The sequence below is a fragment of the Vanellus vanellus genome (assembly GCF_965231255.1).
Source record: "Vanellus vanellus genome assembly, chromosome: 1".
In the NCBI taxonomy this organism is placed as follows: Eukaryota; Metazoa; Chordata; class Aves; order Charadriiformes; family Charadriidae; genus Vanellus; species Vanellus vanellus.
In genome coordinates, this window is record NC_138905.1 from 179,097,790 (window position 1) to 179,115,439 (window position 17,650).

The following is a 17,650-nucleotide window of genomic DNA, read 5'->3' on the forward strand; positions in this document are numbered from 1 at the left end:
TATTTATCTTTCCTTTTTACCTTGGACAAAGGAAGAAAATTGTTTTAGAACTAACCCACAGTATTGGAGAATTCTTGATTCTGAGATTCACTTTTTCAAGCATGTAAGCACTTCCATAGAAAAGCTACGCCTTAAGGATGTTTAAGATGGGAGAAGCTGGTCAGAAAATGGTCTGTAAATTTTTGACTGAAACAGAAGAAGTAAGAAAAATTATGAAGAAATGGCGTATATTATCTGCAGAAAAAAAACCCAATGTTTTGTAAAAAGTTTGAATTCTGAAGATATCAGTCAAAAACTCAAAAAATGTTAATTTGAAATTCTGTTTTTTTCATGGAAAATGCTTTCTATCTTGAAGAAGAAAAAAAAAATCCACTATTCTCTTTCTTTTTTTGTAATATATAGAGTATTTTGTGTGAGTTTTCAGGCCTGTGTAGTTTCTCTATGAAATAGATCGTAAAAAATGGAAAATAACATATTTTATTTTGACATACAAGAGAAACCAGGCAGACAGAGTTTGATAATTTTTGATGTTGTGTCTCTTGTCATTGAAAGTCTACTCATGCATCTTTTTCATCCCCACAAAGAGTGTTTGCATGTACACTTTCATTCTTAGGTGTATGCCAGGAAGTCAAACAATTAAATTGAATCTCTTTGTAATGCCTGGTAGATAATCAGCATAAATTTGAAAAAAAATTTTATATGGCTTCTTAAAAAATGCCTGTTTATGAAGACTAATTGGTAATTGGTTAACTCAAAATTACTTGTATCATACTTTCTATTAGTAAGTGCTAAATCTGAGTTTTCTGTGTTCATATTATATTCGTTTTCAGAATTTTCAGTATGATTTTCCTACTGTACTTTGTGACACTCAGTAGATAAAATAATTTAGGATAAAAATTAATATAGTGAGATTTGGGAATCATCTGGAATGTGTTAATCTAGATTAAAAAATAGGACTCTACATCAGAAAATCAAATTGATTTGAGTAAAGCCTATCATGCCTTACAGAAAAAAGGCGATGTCTTTGGTATGCTGTTAAATTTTTCAACCCTATTGAACATTTAGTAAAAAAAATAAATAAATAAACCTCCATCAGTTCTAGAAAAGAAAGTTAGTTAAAGTGCTGTATTACCTAGATCATGAAAAGCAGCATTTGTTCTCTTCTAGCTAGTTTTTAACAAGTTTTATAGTATAAAATCGCAATTTATGTGAAACTCTATTATTCCTAATGTAAAACTTCTCAGTGAGATTAGCATTTAAATTATCTGCCATCAATTTTATTTAAGTTTTTAATAATGGGTGATGTCTATTCAATAACTGTAGGCTAAATCAAAGATCTTGTTCATATCAGCCATAATTTTAATCCCAGAGAAGACATGGATATATACGTTCAGGCAGAATCCTTAATTAATTGATGCATGACCAAATGTATTCATACACAAGCAGATCCATTTGGTATGCTATTAATAATAGTAGCTCAGTATACTGTTGTTTCTACCTATAAACTCTAGTTTAACTGGAAATAAATAAGTTTGACATCAGGCTATTCTTGGAAAAAGAAATACAACTATTTACTATCATTACAGAGTTGTCCTGAAAAACATACTGTCTCCAAGATCAGTTTACTTATGGAAAATGTAAATGAAAATTGCTGATCAATTGCCAGTTGCAGAACCTATTTTCAATGCTCTCAAGGAAGTCTGCATATTTTTTTTTTAAATAGAGTATTTCAACAAACTCTTAAAATGAAACAAAAAAAGGAAATTAATTAACACACTATTTTGTTTATCGCATGGGTTCAAAAGTTTTAAAATAAGGATATGAAGTTTAATCATTATTAAGCAATTAGTCTGTATAACAAGAGGTTTTGTATCCAACAGAAGTAGCTCAGAGATGATTGGTTTTGTAAAAAAGAAGTAGCGCTTTGTGAGGGACTTTTTTTTTTTATCTTCATGTTTGCAGTGGGGCATGAATAACCTATATGACGTTTCTTAAAATGAGTATATACAGTTTTAATAAGAATAACAATGAATTAAGTTGAAATATGCAGTTATGATAGTATTTACAGGCATTTCTTGCAGTTGTCTTGTAGACGGAAAATACAATATATATATATATAACTGAAATACTTCCGTTCATATACTAATACAATGAAGTAGGAATAATTGCTTCTTTTTCTACCACCTTTAGGTAGATTAAAAATTCTTCTAATCAGAGTTTTCTCCAAAGATGCACAGTGTTTCCTAATAGTTATAGCAGCATAAGCATGGTAAGTCTTTGAAAGCGTACCAAGAACTTTTTTCTAAGGAAAGTTTTAAAACAGTATTTTTATACTTTCCAGGAATTCATACAAACCCTTTATTTGCTTTTCATTTTAATCTCTACAAAGAACAAACATAACCTTACATTTCAGAACTCTCTATTCTTTCCTGGTACCTGCATTACTATGATCATCAACAATAACCAGCCATAACAAATCTGTACATGGAAGAAGACATATAAAAGGACAATGATGGCTAATCAAATATCCCTCTTGAAAGCCATTCAATATGCAGACTTTAGGTCATTCCTTATTCAGATTTTTGTTTCATATGATAATGTGTTTCTCTGACTCAAGGTTGTCAAATGGCTTCAGATACATTTTGGATCGAGAGAGAGACTCATGGGCTTTGTTAAAAAAAAAAAAAGTGCCATAAAAATCCACATTTCATTTTCTCATAGTTCATTTAAAGGATTTTAAGCTTCATGTTCTTCTGTTATGATTATTAATACTATTAAGATAAGGCTAATCCTGTGTTCTGCATACCATTGCCTTCTAAGTTTCTGAGGGCACAGCAGTCTGTAGGATTTTTAGAGGGAGAATGCATCTAGATACTGAGATAATTTTTAGAGAACTGGAAGTTGCTTTCTGCCTACCATAAAATTAACATTTTTGGGTATGAAATTTAATACTATTCAGGGTAGAGAATAATTATGTGCTGTTAAGGACTATTCAAGATTCTACATAAATAGACATGGGCAGACAAAGACCACATAAAGTATAATTTTGAATGATGCTGTGCGCCTTTTGGCAGCAGCTAAGACTTGGAAAAAAAGAACATAAAAGCTTTGCATATGCTTAGTATCTTACTTTGGCATGCAGGGAACACTTTCTCACTTTGTTCAGATTTATAGCCCTGGCACCTGTCCTGGAGGAAATATCCAAGTCTTTCTTTTTAATGGTAGGAATCCTATGGTGTTTCTGTATCTTCCCTTTTGGGTAATTACTATACCTGAGGCACACACCAAGGTGGTGGAATTTGAGGTTTAGTTCACCTTGAATGATGAATATTGTCACATCCCGCACTTTTCACAAGGTAGGAAGCTCTACCTAAATCACCAGGGCATGTTCTATGCCTCTTCAGAAGGATGAGGATGCTATCAGTTTTGGTGAGGCAGTTCTCTGGCTCTTCCATTGTCTTGTTATCTCTTCCAAGAGTGGGGTACCGGAGAGAGTAGGGTGATTCTTTCCTTTCCAGGCAGGTGGCACCCTCTTTTTCCCCAGTAGTGGATGAATTTCATCCTAGATGCCACGTATTCAACCATCTCTCAGATGATCATTTATGTAGAATATGTGAGATTTAACTTAATATCATTCAAATCAGCTAATCAAATCGCTAATACTCTCACCTGGATCATAGCTGCAAATCAATGGGATGAAAGAGGGGCTGGGGGAGATCTGTCAGGGAGCAGCAAATGTAGAGCTGCTCCCCAAGGAAGGAAGGTGGGATCCAAGGGTGACAGCAAGGCAGGCAGCAATAAGGGCACAGTGCTATGGTGTGCCCACTGCTAGTCACTGCACCGGTACCAAACTCCTCCTTTTGTGCTCATTAGACTTGACTTTCCTTTTCGCGGTACTGGAGTACTTTTCAGTCATGATCTCAAGTTGAAGGTGCCTCACAGAGATGAAGCATGCCTGCTCTCCACAGCACTGTGTTAAAATTAATTTAGAAGTACAGCTGAGAAAGGTCTTGGTGGGGTTTTAACGGGGGAAAATTGAGAAGCGTGATGACACAAAGTTACTAAAAATTCTCAGGATATTGCTAGTATGAGAAGTTGTAGCTATACTAGAAGTAACTATGCTGAAGTAGCGCTGACATAGGTCTTCTGAGAAGTGACAGCTCTGAGTTTCCATGTGTTACAAACCCCAGAAAGCTTCATTTAATGTTAGATACTATTCCCTCTTAATGAAGTGTGTCATGGCCATCAAATAGCAAGCTGAACATAATATGGTTTCCAGGGAAACATCCTTATTAACTGAATTTCCTGATCAAGAGCATCCTGATTTAATAAAAATATATTGATTATTTTGATGTAATAAAGAAAGATAACTATGGAGTAGAAAGACATTGAAGCAGATTATTGAAACTTATAGAACATGAAACAGCTTTACATGACTTTTGGTTTCTAAACAGCTTTAATTTCAACCTTCCCCCCCCCCCCCCCCCCCTCACAGGGTTTAGCCATTAGAACAGTCAGAAATACAGTGTTTATTACAAGTCAGCCCACATGCTAAAATAAATGGGTAGAAGGGGGGAATTAATATTTTTCTCAAAATTATTTTTCCCATATTTTCACAATTAGGAAAAGGCCTAATTTTTAGCCCATAGGATTTTTTTCTTTTATTTTTACTGTTACTTTTTTAGTTAGCTAATTTTTGTTGTTGTTATTGACAAAACACCTAGTTCATGATTTGGTCATTGAGTAAAACTTTTTTTTTTTTTGAGGGAAAGAAACACAGGTTTCTCTCTGCTTTTAAAGTTTAATTTAAGATTTTTTTTTTTCTTCCATTTCGAGGATGAATTTCTACTCAGAAAGATAAAGAGGCTAAACCTTTATTTGTGGTTGGTGTATGAAATCTCAGAATTTTGGGACAGGACAGTGTTCACTGATTATCACTTCTTTATTTGGAACACCTGACAACTCAGAAGATCTCTTAGTTATAAATATTTGCTTTAAGAGCCTAAAACCAGATTGGAATATCAGAATAAAGAAGTAGCTGTCTGATAGGAAGTCACTAAATATGATTGTTGGAATTTGATCCTTACTGATATAATAAGATTGCCATAAAAAACCTTGTCATCAATTCCATTAATTCCATTAAGCATTAGAAAGTACAGGTAACTTAATATAGTACCTCAAATTTCTGCAGGGGAAACTGATAATTTGATTTCTCAGCTTTGTTGTGCCTATGTTCTATTAAATTAATTGTTTACAGAGTGCACCGTTTGGTTCAGAAGTCCTCAATGTATGTTAAATCATTTTGCAAGAGAAGACGTCATCCTGCCTAACCTCTGAACATGATCTGTCTTCAAATCTTTGATTTTTAATCTACTGAGTAGTGTGCTGAGAACTTCAAAGGGAAAAAAAAATCACAAAAAAAGTTTTTTTTTTTTAAAATCTTGATACTATGAAATATAAATTAACTTAGTGTTATGAAATATCCTTACTACTGCTGTTTATTAACACACTTTAATATTCTTATTTAGTAACATTAATTACTTAATAACCTGCACCAGAACACGCACACACACACACACACACATACAAACACAAAATAATTGCTTTTAATGTCTTCATAATCTGAAATTCCTGAACCCTTCCATTGGTATCATGGATGTCAAGATTCTAAGGGTACACTCTTTAGTAAGTTATTAAAAATAATAGCTGAAACACCTTCCTAAGAATTGTATTTTCCTCTACATGCTAGGAAAGGTAAATACGTTTGAAAATAAATTGGACTCTAACCATAGATTGTTTTGTTGCTCAGCTAGTGATTATTCTACTGTTCTTGTAATGACTCAATAATATTAAACATAAAAACATATCGAAATGCTGTATTTTGCGTAATACGATTACAGTCAATGTGAAAACACTCACCAGCTATGAGGGAAGAGAATAGAATCTTGATATTTAAATTTGTGAGGTTAGATGTGAAGGCAGTATATGTTAGATCATAATACAGTTCAACAAATATGTCAGAGTGGTATACATTTTAATGCACTTCCTGATAAAATTTTAAGGGGCTGCCATTTTGATTGAAAATAACAGACTTTGGGAGCTGGCTATTTTCCTTTGAAAAAAGAAGGCAATATCAAAGTTTAACAATATTTTCAAGGATACTTTATTTCACATGCAACTTATCTGCAAACATTTATATCAAGCTATTAACCTCAACCATGTATAGTGACCCCTTTTAAAAATACTGCCATCGAGGAATACAAATGCTTCTGCTGTTTTCTGCACGTGTCTATTTCTTTTCAGCTTGTGCCTCATACTATTTTAATAAGACTCTTGACAACCCAGCATCTTCAGCCTTCAGCCCCAAAGCACTTATATTATAGATAAGTATACATTGGTTCAAGCTGGCCATAAACATGCCTGTTTAGTGAACTTGTTTTTCCAAAAGAGGCTTTTTCTTGTTAAAATTATCTGAAATCTAGACACAGGCAAGTGTTTCTGAGGGGTAAACTTTCAATATAAGACAATTATGCATATGATATTGTCTCCCTCTTACTGAATTTCTGTGGTCATAGGCATATGGCTTTGTAGTACATAGATCAGCAGAAACTAATTAGTTTAAAAGATACATATATGCTAGGGACATGCCAGACTGGGAGTTTGTAACAAATTTAAAAGAGTAGCAGGTTTCATATCAATATTTTTCTGTAATGTTTCTCTGAGACTGAATTAATATTAGCCGATCTCAATATTTTTCTTCTTTTTTCCAATCAGTTTTTCATTATTCTGCTGCTGCTGTTTCAGATATTTTATTAGTTTCTTAATACAATAATCACGCACATTTACAAAGATTAATATGATATATACTGGTGTTTTATTAGAAAATAATGGCAAGTATAGTTTTGGAAAAAAAAATATATGGAGGGATTTCTATGCCTTATTTTCCACCAAATATTAGAAAAGTCCTTGTCCCACCAGGCACAGAAAGTTGATATGACAATATTTGAAAACCTAATGTGCCTAAATGAAGGAAAGCATATGAGCCATTCATTACTGATTTGGAGGAAAAATTTCAGAACTCATCTGTTCACTTAATACATGAATCCAGATTTGACACATGGACAGAGACTTATTCATAGAATCATAGAATGGTTTAGGTTGGAAGGGGCCTTGAAGATCATCAAGTTCCAACCCCCCTGACGTAGGCAGGGACACCTCCCACTAGACCAAGTTGCCGAAGGCCACATCCAGCCTGGCCTTGAACACCTCCAGGGGTGAGGACTCTTTCAGAGATCCTGAAAGATATTTGAAGCCTCCAAAATATCACAGAATCACAGAATCACAGAATTATCAGAGTTGGAAGGGACCTCTAGAGATCATCTAGTCCAACTCTCCTGCTAAAGCAGGATTGCCTAGAGCACATTACTCAGGACTGCATCCAGGCGGGTCTTGAAAATCTCCAGAGAAGGGGACTCCACAACCTCCCTGGGCAGCCTGTGCCAGTGCTCTGTCACCCTCACCGTAAAGAACTGTTTCCGTGTATTTGAACGGAACTTCCTGTGTTCTAACTTGTGCCCATTGCCCCTCGTCCTGTCACTTGGAACCAATGAAAAGAGCCTGGCTCCATCCTTCTTCAACCCACCCTTTAGATACTTGTATGCCATAATAAGGTCTCCCCTCAGCCTTCTCTTCTCCAGGCTAAAGAGTCCCAGCTCTCTCAGCCTTTCCTCATAAGGGAGGTGCTCCAAGCCCTTAATCATCTTAGTTGCCCTTCGCTGGACTCGCTCCAGCAGTTCCCTGTCCCTCTTGAACTGGGGAGCCCAAAACTGGACACAGTATTCCAGTTGTGGCCTCACCAGTGCCGAGTAGAGGGGGAGAATGACCTCCCTCGACCTACTGGCCACACTCTTCCCTATGCAGCCCAGGATTCCATTGGCCTTTTTGGCGACAAGGGCACATTGCTGGGCCATGGATAATTTACTGTCTACCACAACCCCCAGATCCTTCTCCTCCAAGCTATCTCCCAGCAGGTAAGCCCCTAACCTGTACTGGTGCCTAGCATTCTTCCTCCCCAGGTGCAGGACCTTGCACTTGGTTTTGTTGAACCTCATTAGGTTCTTCTCTGCCCAGCTCTCCAGCCTGTCCAGGTCACGCTGGATGGCAGCACAGCCCTCTGGGGTGTCAGCCACCCCACCCAGTTTGGTATCATCAGCAAACTTGCTGAGGATACACTCTGTCCCCTCATCCAGGTCATTAATGAATATATTAAACAAAATAGGACCAAGTATTGACCCCTGGGGGACACCACTGGTTACAGGCCTCCAACTAGACTCTGTGCCGCTGATCACAACCCTCTGAGTCCTGTCCCGCAGCCAACTCTCAATCCACCTCACTGTCACCTCATCTAGCCCATACTTCCTCAGCTTCCTAATGAGGATGTCATGGGAGACAGTGTCAAAAGCCTTGCTAAAGTCAAGGTAGATGACATCCACGACTTTCCCCTCATCCAGCCAACCAGTTACAACATCATAGAAAGCTATCAGATTGGTCAAGCACGATTTACCCTTGGTAAATCCATGTTGACCACTTCCAATAACTTCCTGTTCCTCAACGTGTTTGGAGATGATGTCCAGAATGAGTCGCTCCAATACCTTCCCAGGGACAGAGGTGAGACTAACCGGTCTGTAGTTCCCTGGGTCCTCCTTCTTGCCTTTTTTGAAGATTGGAGTGATGTCGGCCTTCCTCCAGTCCTCAGGCACCTCTCCTGTTCTCCATGACCGTTCAAAGACGATGGAGAGTGGTCTAGCAATAACATCCGCCAGCTCTCTCAGCACTCGCGGATGCATGCCATCAGGGCCCATGGACTTATGAATGTCCAGCTTGGCCAAGTGGTCTCTGACCCGGTCCTCCTCAACTGAGGGAAAATCTTCCACTCTCCAGACCTCCCCCTTTGCCTTCAGAGGGTGGGATTCATGAGGGACAGCTTTAGCAGTGAAGACCGAAGAAAAGAAGGCATTCAGTAACTCTGCCTTCTCTGCGTCCTCCACCACTAGGGCACCTGCCTCATTCACCAGCGGGCCTACATTTTCCCTAGTCTTCCTTTTTCTATTGATATATTCAAAGAACCTTTTCTTATTGTCTTTGACTGCAGTGGCCAAGCTGAGTTCTGATTGAGCTTTGGCCCTTCTCATTTTCCCCCTACATAGCTTTGTTATATCTTGATAATCCTCATAAGTTGCCAACCCCCTTTTCCAGAGAATGTAAACTTTTCTTTTTTTCCTGAGGTCCAGCCAAAGTTCTCTATTTAGCCAGGCTGGTCGTCTTCCCCGTCTGCTCGTTTTTCGAGACAAGGGGATGGCCTTCTCCTGAGCTTTTAAGAGCACCTGCTTGAAGTACGCCCAGCCTTCCTGGGCACCTTTGCTCTTCAAAACTGCCTCCCAAGGGACACTCTCGACCATGCTCCTAAGCAGGCTAAAGTCTGCCCTACGGAAATCCAAGGTGGCAGTTCTGCTGGCTCCCCGCCTTACGTGATCAAGAATTGAAAATTCTATCATTTTGTGATCACTGTGCCCAAGGCGACCTCCAACCTTTACATCCTCCACAAGACCTTCTCTGTTAACAAACAGTAGGTCCAGTAGGGCACTTCCCCTAGTTGGTTCCTTCACCAGCTGTGTTAGGAAGTTGTCTTCCACACACTCCAGGAACCTCCATGACTGTTCCCTCTCTGCTGCATTGTATTTCCAGCAGACGTCTGGGAAGTTGAAGTCCCCCACAAGAACAAGGGCAGATGATCGTGAGACCTCTGCCAGCTGCTTGTAGAATACTTCATCGGCTTCTACATCCTGATTAGGAGGTCTATAACAAACTCCCATCACGATGTCTGCCTTATTAGCCTTCCCCTTAATTTTTATCCATACACACTCAGTGTTGTCATCCACACTGTTAAGTTCCTGGCATTCAAAACTGCCCCTAACATAGAGGGCCACCCCACCACCTCTCCTTCCTTGCCTAACCTTTTTGAAGAGTTGGTAGCCATCCATTACAGCACTCCACTTGTGTGTGTCCTCCCACCACGTTTCTGTGATGGTGACTATATCATAGTTTCCTTGCTGTACAATGGCCTCCAGCTCCTCCTGTTTATTTCCCATGCTGCGTGCATTAGTATAGATGCACTTCAGCTGGGCTGATTGCCCTGCCACTTTCTTGGGGGGACAAGCCCTAATTCGCACCTGATCATACTCAGGCACTACTGTAGCTACCAAATTATCACTACCCCTCGTGCCTTGGCTGTCACACAATTCACCATCCCCCACCACCACTGGGACAGGCTGCAAGACCTTGCTAACACTTTTACCCAGAAGCACTGGTACGCTTCTCCCAGGCACCACTTTTGTAATCCTGGAATATATATCGATACATACATGGATGGAAATATATCGATACATACAATTTCATCCCCTTTCTATCTTATCTGTCTTTTCATTTCATACAGTTATTTTTATGTTCATGATTGTGGGACTATTTGTCGTTGGTGCATAATCTGTTTGCAAACATTTATATAAAGCTATTAACCTGCGTCACCTCGAGTGACAGTTTCTGAAAACACTACCATCAAGGAACATAGCTGTCGTTGCTTTCACATTTTCAGTCTTTTAACTTTCTTCTATCTTAAGTGGTAAAACAACACCATTGTGTTTGGTTCATAGGTTTAGTGACCAAAATAACTATTTTATGTTTAGTTTACCCTTCTTAATTGTATATTTGCGATATAGCATATATTAATTATAGCATTTACTTTCACATCCTGATAAGAAGAATATATGAATATTAGGATTATGAAATCTAAGATATTGTAAATTTATTATTTATGCAGTCCTTGGGCAAGCTAATAAATCCCAAGGTTTCCTTTGTATTACACGTTCCTTCTGCAAGCTATGAACCTAGGGGCTTTGTGTGTATTACTAGCTTCCTATGCTAAATTATCACACTTTTAGTCTTATGTCTTCTCCCTGAACTCAGCTAAACTACTTTGTGGTAAGGGCTCTTTGTACCTTTCTGTATGTCCTTCTACTTTCTCTTTCCATCCTCCATTATTTTTATTCCCCACCTGTTTTTCTCTTTCATCTTATCAATATATGGATATTTTATGATACCAGATATCCAGGAAGATGGGCAGAGACAAACATGATATATATACTGTCATCTGAAATGTGCCAGAGTTTTTCAGTGTACAACAGACAGCTTAACATTATCAATTTTGTTTACTAGAAGATAATGTTTTAATAATGCAAACTGGATTTTATCCATTTTTGCCTAGAACTTCACTTAACATCCATGTGACTCAAAATATCTACAAGTTTTCTCGGTCATGATTAGTTCATGGAGAACACCTCATATCCTTGCTAGTTCAGGTACCTAGCTTTAATTCAATAAAAATAAGAATTTGCCACATAGCTTTTGTGCGTATATGAAAGATGATACTTTAATTTTCAGTATACAAGATGTGAGTAGCATTTAACCCACTGAAAATTCCTAACTGCATTTCTACAATTGTAATGTATAATACACCCGGTGAGCAAACAATAATAATAAATAAATAAGGAAATAAATAAATAAAAAAAAAAAACAAAAACCAAACAACCCTTAACTTCAAATTTAAAATCTAGGGTTTGGGTTGGCCACTTCCATTCAGGAGTGAAATTTTGGGCCTATGAAATCTGAACTTCTGGAAAAATCAGCTTGAAGCTCTGTAGTAGTCAAAAAGACAAAATCAAAAAGTTAAAAGTTATTAGGAAAGAAAAAGATAACAAAGCAGAACACATCATTATGCCACCATAGAAGTTCATGGTTTGACAGTATCTTGAATACTGTGTGCAGTTCTGCTCCCTTCCCCCCCCCCCCCCCCAAAAAAAAAAAAAAATTATCTAACAGAACTGAAAGGTTCAGAGAAAGCCAACCAGGGAGATAAAAGATATTAATCTTCTTTCTTATAAGCAATTATTAACTAAGCTAAGACTCTGCGGTCTAGAAGACAGTCAACTAGTGGAGAACATGACTGAAGTCTAGAACATTATAAGGAACGTGGTATGGTAGGGCTCAATTATTCATTTTCTCTTTCAATAGAAGAATTAGGGGGTGCTGAATGAAAGAAATAAATGAAACAAATGGAGTGAAAGCAAATGAAGAAGCAGGAGACAGGTTCAAAACAGAGGGAGGTAAACCTTTATATACAGCTAGTGATAGGCCAAATTTGTTGGGAAAATGTATTATAGATGCAACAAAGTTCAAAGTGAGTTCAAAGGAAATTCATGGAAGATAAGGTCCCTGTGAATTACAAAATGAATGGAAAAGATTTCCACTTCAGAATGTCCCTGATCTGAAAGTAGGATGTTGGGGGAATATTAAGGAAAATTACTATATATTTGAAAACAATCTTATGGCTTTCTCCATAGGCATTGACTTATGGCCACAGCTGGAGACATATTTTGTCAGGCTAGATGAACCCTCTTCTTTGCTTCTTTTACTAAGCAGGACTGTAGTCTGTTAGGTCATCAGCCATGCAAAATAAGAGTTCTGGATCACCAGTTGAGACACTCCAGTGTTTAATGCCTTTCTTTGGACCTGAATAGATTCATTTCATGACTGACATCTAAAATCAGAAGCAGGAGTCTGCTATCTACATGTACAAGCTATTAATATTTTAGATGTCACAGAACACGTGTTATCTGCAAAAGGCTGACAGATTGACAAAGGACATTCATGCATTCCTCAGCAGCCATTGAAGTCCAGATGAAATGGTTGAGAGACCTTAAAAGGAATCTAGGTACCTGTTTAGGCAACTGCAAAGTAGTTTGCATATATGTGTCTGTGAAGGATATATCTCCTAACAGACTCTGGGAACTAAATTCTCCTGCTTCCTGGCCTTCAGTCACTTCTCTGAAAATGATTTGGTCTCCCAGACAGGTGTTCTTTGAGATCTAGAAATCTACCAGACTGTACAGATGTGCTGCCATATGCAATTAAATCTAGTTCTAATTTGATAGTCAGCAAATATAGAGATCAGCATTAAAAGACAATAATTGCGTAAACATAAACAGTGAGAGTTTGATTGACTTCTGATACCGTAGGGTATCTGAGATATCTATGTGGATCTGGCAGACATGGAACAAAATCTGCATAAGCATTGCACTCTTCTGACGTGACATCAGCGAGATCACAGAATCATTCAGGTGGGAGTAGACCTCAGGAGGTCTCTAGTCCAACCTCCTGCTCAAAGCTTGGTCAGCTATGAAGTTAGACCAAGTTGAAAACTTATAGGGTAATTTACAGCATCTCAAGGGCCAGTAGATACGTACATATAGGCAAGTGAATCAAACAACTTTTACAACTTGTAGCCTCCTTCCTTGGAAACATAATAGAATACTCTTTCAGCTGTTTCTTTCACTGAGCACCTGTTTTGGTAACTTCTGATTATAGGTTTTATGCTAATTGTAAAGGTAGGTACATTATCTGCATTATTAATCCTTAATTTTGCAATAATACGGCAAAACAATAGATTCAAAATTGCATAAACAAGTTCTTTTAGGGAAGGCTTTTTTTTGCTTGTTTTCATTTTTATTGGGTTTGTTGTTACTGGTTTTTCTTTGTGTTTGGTTTGGTTTGGTTTTAAGAATAAGGGATTTTCCTAGAAAGTATTACATAAAATACTGTAGGATGTTGTCATGCTATATGACTGCATATTCAAGATGCTTGGTTGCAAAGAGATGCCTTTCAATGTTACATTGGAAACCACTAAAAATAAGTGAGGCTGTAGCCTACAAGAGAGTACTTAGTTTTTTTCAATATCTTCAGTAAGGGAGTGGTAAGACTGTAGTCTTAAGGGATGGTGAAACAATGATCTAAAAGTTGCCTGTAGTCCTTCAAAAACCAACTAAATACTTATTTTCCTCTCCCTCTTCCAAAAAAACAGCCCTGCAACCCCCTGTATTCTACAATGAAGTGATATACTTATGACATCTCTTTTGTGATCTTCTCTCATTGCATGGTATTGCTTTTCTAGGAATTTGGAGCATTTTTGATTCATGATTGTGTCATTCACAGATATTGGCTGATCTAGAAAACCACGCACTTTTTAAGGATGACCTAGAATGCCAGAAGCTTATTCTGGAAGCCATGAAATACCATCTTTTACCAGAGAGAAGAACCCTCATGCAAAGTCCGAGAACTAAACCTAGAAAATCTACAGTTGGGACACTTTATGCTGTAGGAGGAATGGATAACAACAAAGGTATTAGAGGATATTTGTTACTTCATAAAAGTTATATTTTTCATTTTCTTTATTAGAAAATGGTGAAATACCTTTCTATTCCAAGACGGGTGTGGGGGTGTCTAAGCCAGTCAAGAAATGCTGCCAAGACTTTTGGTCCAATGAAAGTCTACTGATATTTAAGGAAAAATGTAATACTGTTAGAGAAAAGAAACTGAGTTTTTAGTTCATTCTTTGTTCAAAATGATTATAATTTAAAAAAAAATAACAAAAAATCTAGTGTGACATTAATTTATCTTAGTTTTAGCTTTCTAGAAAATATTGAGTGAAGTATGTATGCACCTTTTCTAATCAATGAAAAAAAGGAAGTTGAATATGCAGTGTATTCCGTCCTTAAGTAGTTGTCTGAAATATTATGGATGATTTTTATTCTTCTGATACAGAAATTTATTGATCATCTAGAGAAAAAGCCTAGACAACTGGCTTAAACTCGATTACTACTTTGTCAACAGCTAAAGGAAGGTGAAATTATCCTGATCTTACTGTAAAGTAGGAAGCAGTGGAAATGTTATTAAATTATTTTGTTGTTATTTGTTTGGAGTAAGAATTATGAAGATGTGGTTTTTATTTCTGCTGAGAAATCTAATCCACTGATTTATTGAATGGAATGAAACAAAAATATTTAAACTAAAAGCTAGCTGTGTTATAAGACTCTATACTCGGAAATGCTTTTCTTATTATTTCTTCTTAATATTCACTAACAATTCCACAGTATCGTACATTTAAATGTCTATATTTAGACTGAAAAATATGCCTTCAGAAAGATTATTTCTAATATAAAAGAAACTGTACTTTAAAAAATGTATAATATAAAATTAGATCTTCAGTATTTCACAACTTTGTTTCTAGATGTAGTTATTGCAGTTGTTTTACTAAATAATACTGTGCAATACTAAATTTTACTGTGCAATACTAAATTTTACTCTGCAATATCAAAAGGACATTGCATATTTTTCCCATAAAGTTACTCCAATGAGAAAGATGTATGACACCTGTGCATGTGTGAAAGAAATGTTGAGAAAATGGAACAATTTTGAGGAAAGAACCAATAGGCATGTTTTCTTCTCATAGCTGTGAATTTATAAATGTGTGTGTAGCTAAATGATTGGCATGGATTTTCATAGAACGTTGCCTTTGGATCACAAAATACCTGAAATACAAATTTTCTCTTACTTAGGACAAATGGTGACAAACACTTTAAGTATACAGGGAGTGGAAATGACCATAATCCCAATTTAGGTGCAGCTGTATTTTTTCTAGATTACTGTACAGATTGGTTCCTGGTTCACATAGCAAATCAAATACAGAAATATTTAGGAAGAAACACAGAGTGTAGCGCCGGTGCAGCATCAATACACAGCCTATTTTGCAGATTCAGGTCAGGCAGAAGTGGTTTATTTCAGCCCTCTGTCGATACGAACTCTGACTGAAAACAAAAGTACCAGGTTTTATATACATTGACAGCAGATAAAAACTGCTTTGAGAGGGGGCTTGTTATGGCAGAGCAACATCTACATAGTAGCAGCTTTTGTTGCAGCTGATGTAATGTGTATTCCCAATAACTTGGGATCTGCAGCTGTGTGGCCTCAACTTTCATCTGCTCAGCTCACCCCTCTCATGATGCTGCTGTGTCCTTGTCTAGGTTTTAGGACCAGCAAAGCTTGCTTCTGCATGTGAGTTCAGGAGACCTGAGTGCTCTTGGCATGTTTTGAAGAGCCACTGTGAGTACATACAGCACACCTCAATATTTGGGCCGTGAGATGACGCTGATACTGTAATACATCTCCTCAATAATTAATAACTTTTTTTATTCCACAACTTTCTCCACTGAAATGCTGACATGGATGATTGTGATTTACAATGATGTATTTTTAATGTCTCCTGGTGTTTTCTACCAAATATGAAACATATAAGAACTAGATGAGCTAAGCAAATCAGCGATTTATTAGCTAGCATATAAAACAGTGGGTAAGGGCTAGTATTATGAAACTGTTGGAAGGTTATGTGGCCCATCACATAAAAAGTAGCCTAGCATGCTAAATTAAATTTGTTTTGAAATCTCTTCTATAGTTTGTTTTTTTTTTTTTTCTTTCCATAAAAAAGAGGCGATAATTAAAGTGCAGCAGCTAGTGACTGGAATTATGCCAGATATGTGAAAAGTTAATGTAGCATAGTACTAACTGGATAGAATTAAAAGGAACAAAGCTAGATCATTTTGTAATTTTAATTTCCTAAATGTACAAAACCTCATTTAAATCTCTGTTTCCACACACCTTTGTTTATTTATTCATTTAATTTGAAAGACACATATCAGAAATAGATTCTCTCTATATGTTTACACTAATAGAATAAGATGTATTAATAGATTAGAGGTGTATTCTCTGACAGTGTTCCATTCACCTTATCCATTCATATCTTCACACGGACTTCTGTAATTTGGATTAATATGATTTAATAATCTAGAACTACATAAAAGCTGTCTAGGTGTACATATAAAGGAAGATGCTAGACTGAAATAAATGAGTAAATGCAAGAAGTAAACATACACCAATTTGCTAGAATGGTAAAACACTGACTTCTTGCAGCTGTCTTGTAATCCCCAATGCAGAACAAAAACCATGTGACAGAACATGATGTATACGGTCTATGTTAGAGAGTGCCATGGAAGATTATGATGAGGAAAATACATTCGCACAGCAGGAAAACACTTGTATAAAAAAATGGAGCAGTGTTATATTGATGGCAAAACACTGACTGATCTCTCATGAGGTGTTCTAACGTGTCTCACTACCTAGCAGGTAGAATAATAAGGGACAAGGACAATCTGCAGAAAAAGAAAACTAAAGAAAACAGAAGTCCCAGGGTAACCATAGTGCGAAAACACGGGTTTATATTTCTTTTGGAATAGTCTGTCAAAGTGCTAGATTGTTCGTTATTTACTGGATCATAGACTTTAAGTAAATGCAAAGGAAAACAAATGAAAAATTACATAAGCAAGAATCTCTTCCATCAAAAATGTGATGGGTCATTAACAAAAAGAGGGAAAAGTTGATTTACTGTAACACTGATATTGAATGTGTGGTTTTCATTAATTTTGTCATTAGGTATAAAAACCTATTGCAGAAGTTGCTCTGGTGGTAAATAGGTGAGATGCATCATTAATCTGTATCAAGCAATATTAAAAGTCCTTTCACTATTATTTAGATATTTCTGGAAATATCTTTGATATTACCACAGGTAGGTTAAAAAAAATGAATCTTTTGAAATGTGAAATTGTGAGGTTTCTAGTCATTGTTCCTTAAACTCCCATGTTGCATACTTTGC

The 17,650-nt window shown here is 36.8% G+C and overlaps 1 protein-coding gene across 2 annotated transcripts in view; it reads left to right on the top strand.

The window, feature by feature from the left end:
* The window catches only part of KLHL1 (kelch like family member 1), a gene marked incomplete at both ends in the record, with an annotated part of 249,665 nt that overhangs the window by 158,580 nt on the left and 73,435 nt on the right, over window positions 1–17,650 (top strand). For both annotated transcript variants that reach the window (XM_082486591.1, XM_082486592.1), the window contains one exon: window positions 14,101–14,287. In XM_082486591.1, the coding sequence (XP_082342717.1) occupies window positions 14,101–14,287 (187 nt within the window). The remainder of the gene's footprint in view (window positions 1–14,100; window positions 14,288–17,650) is intronic.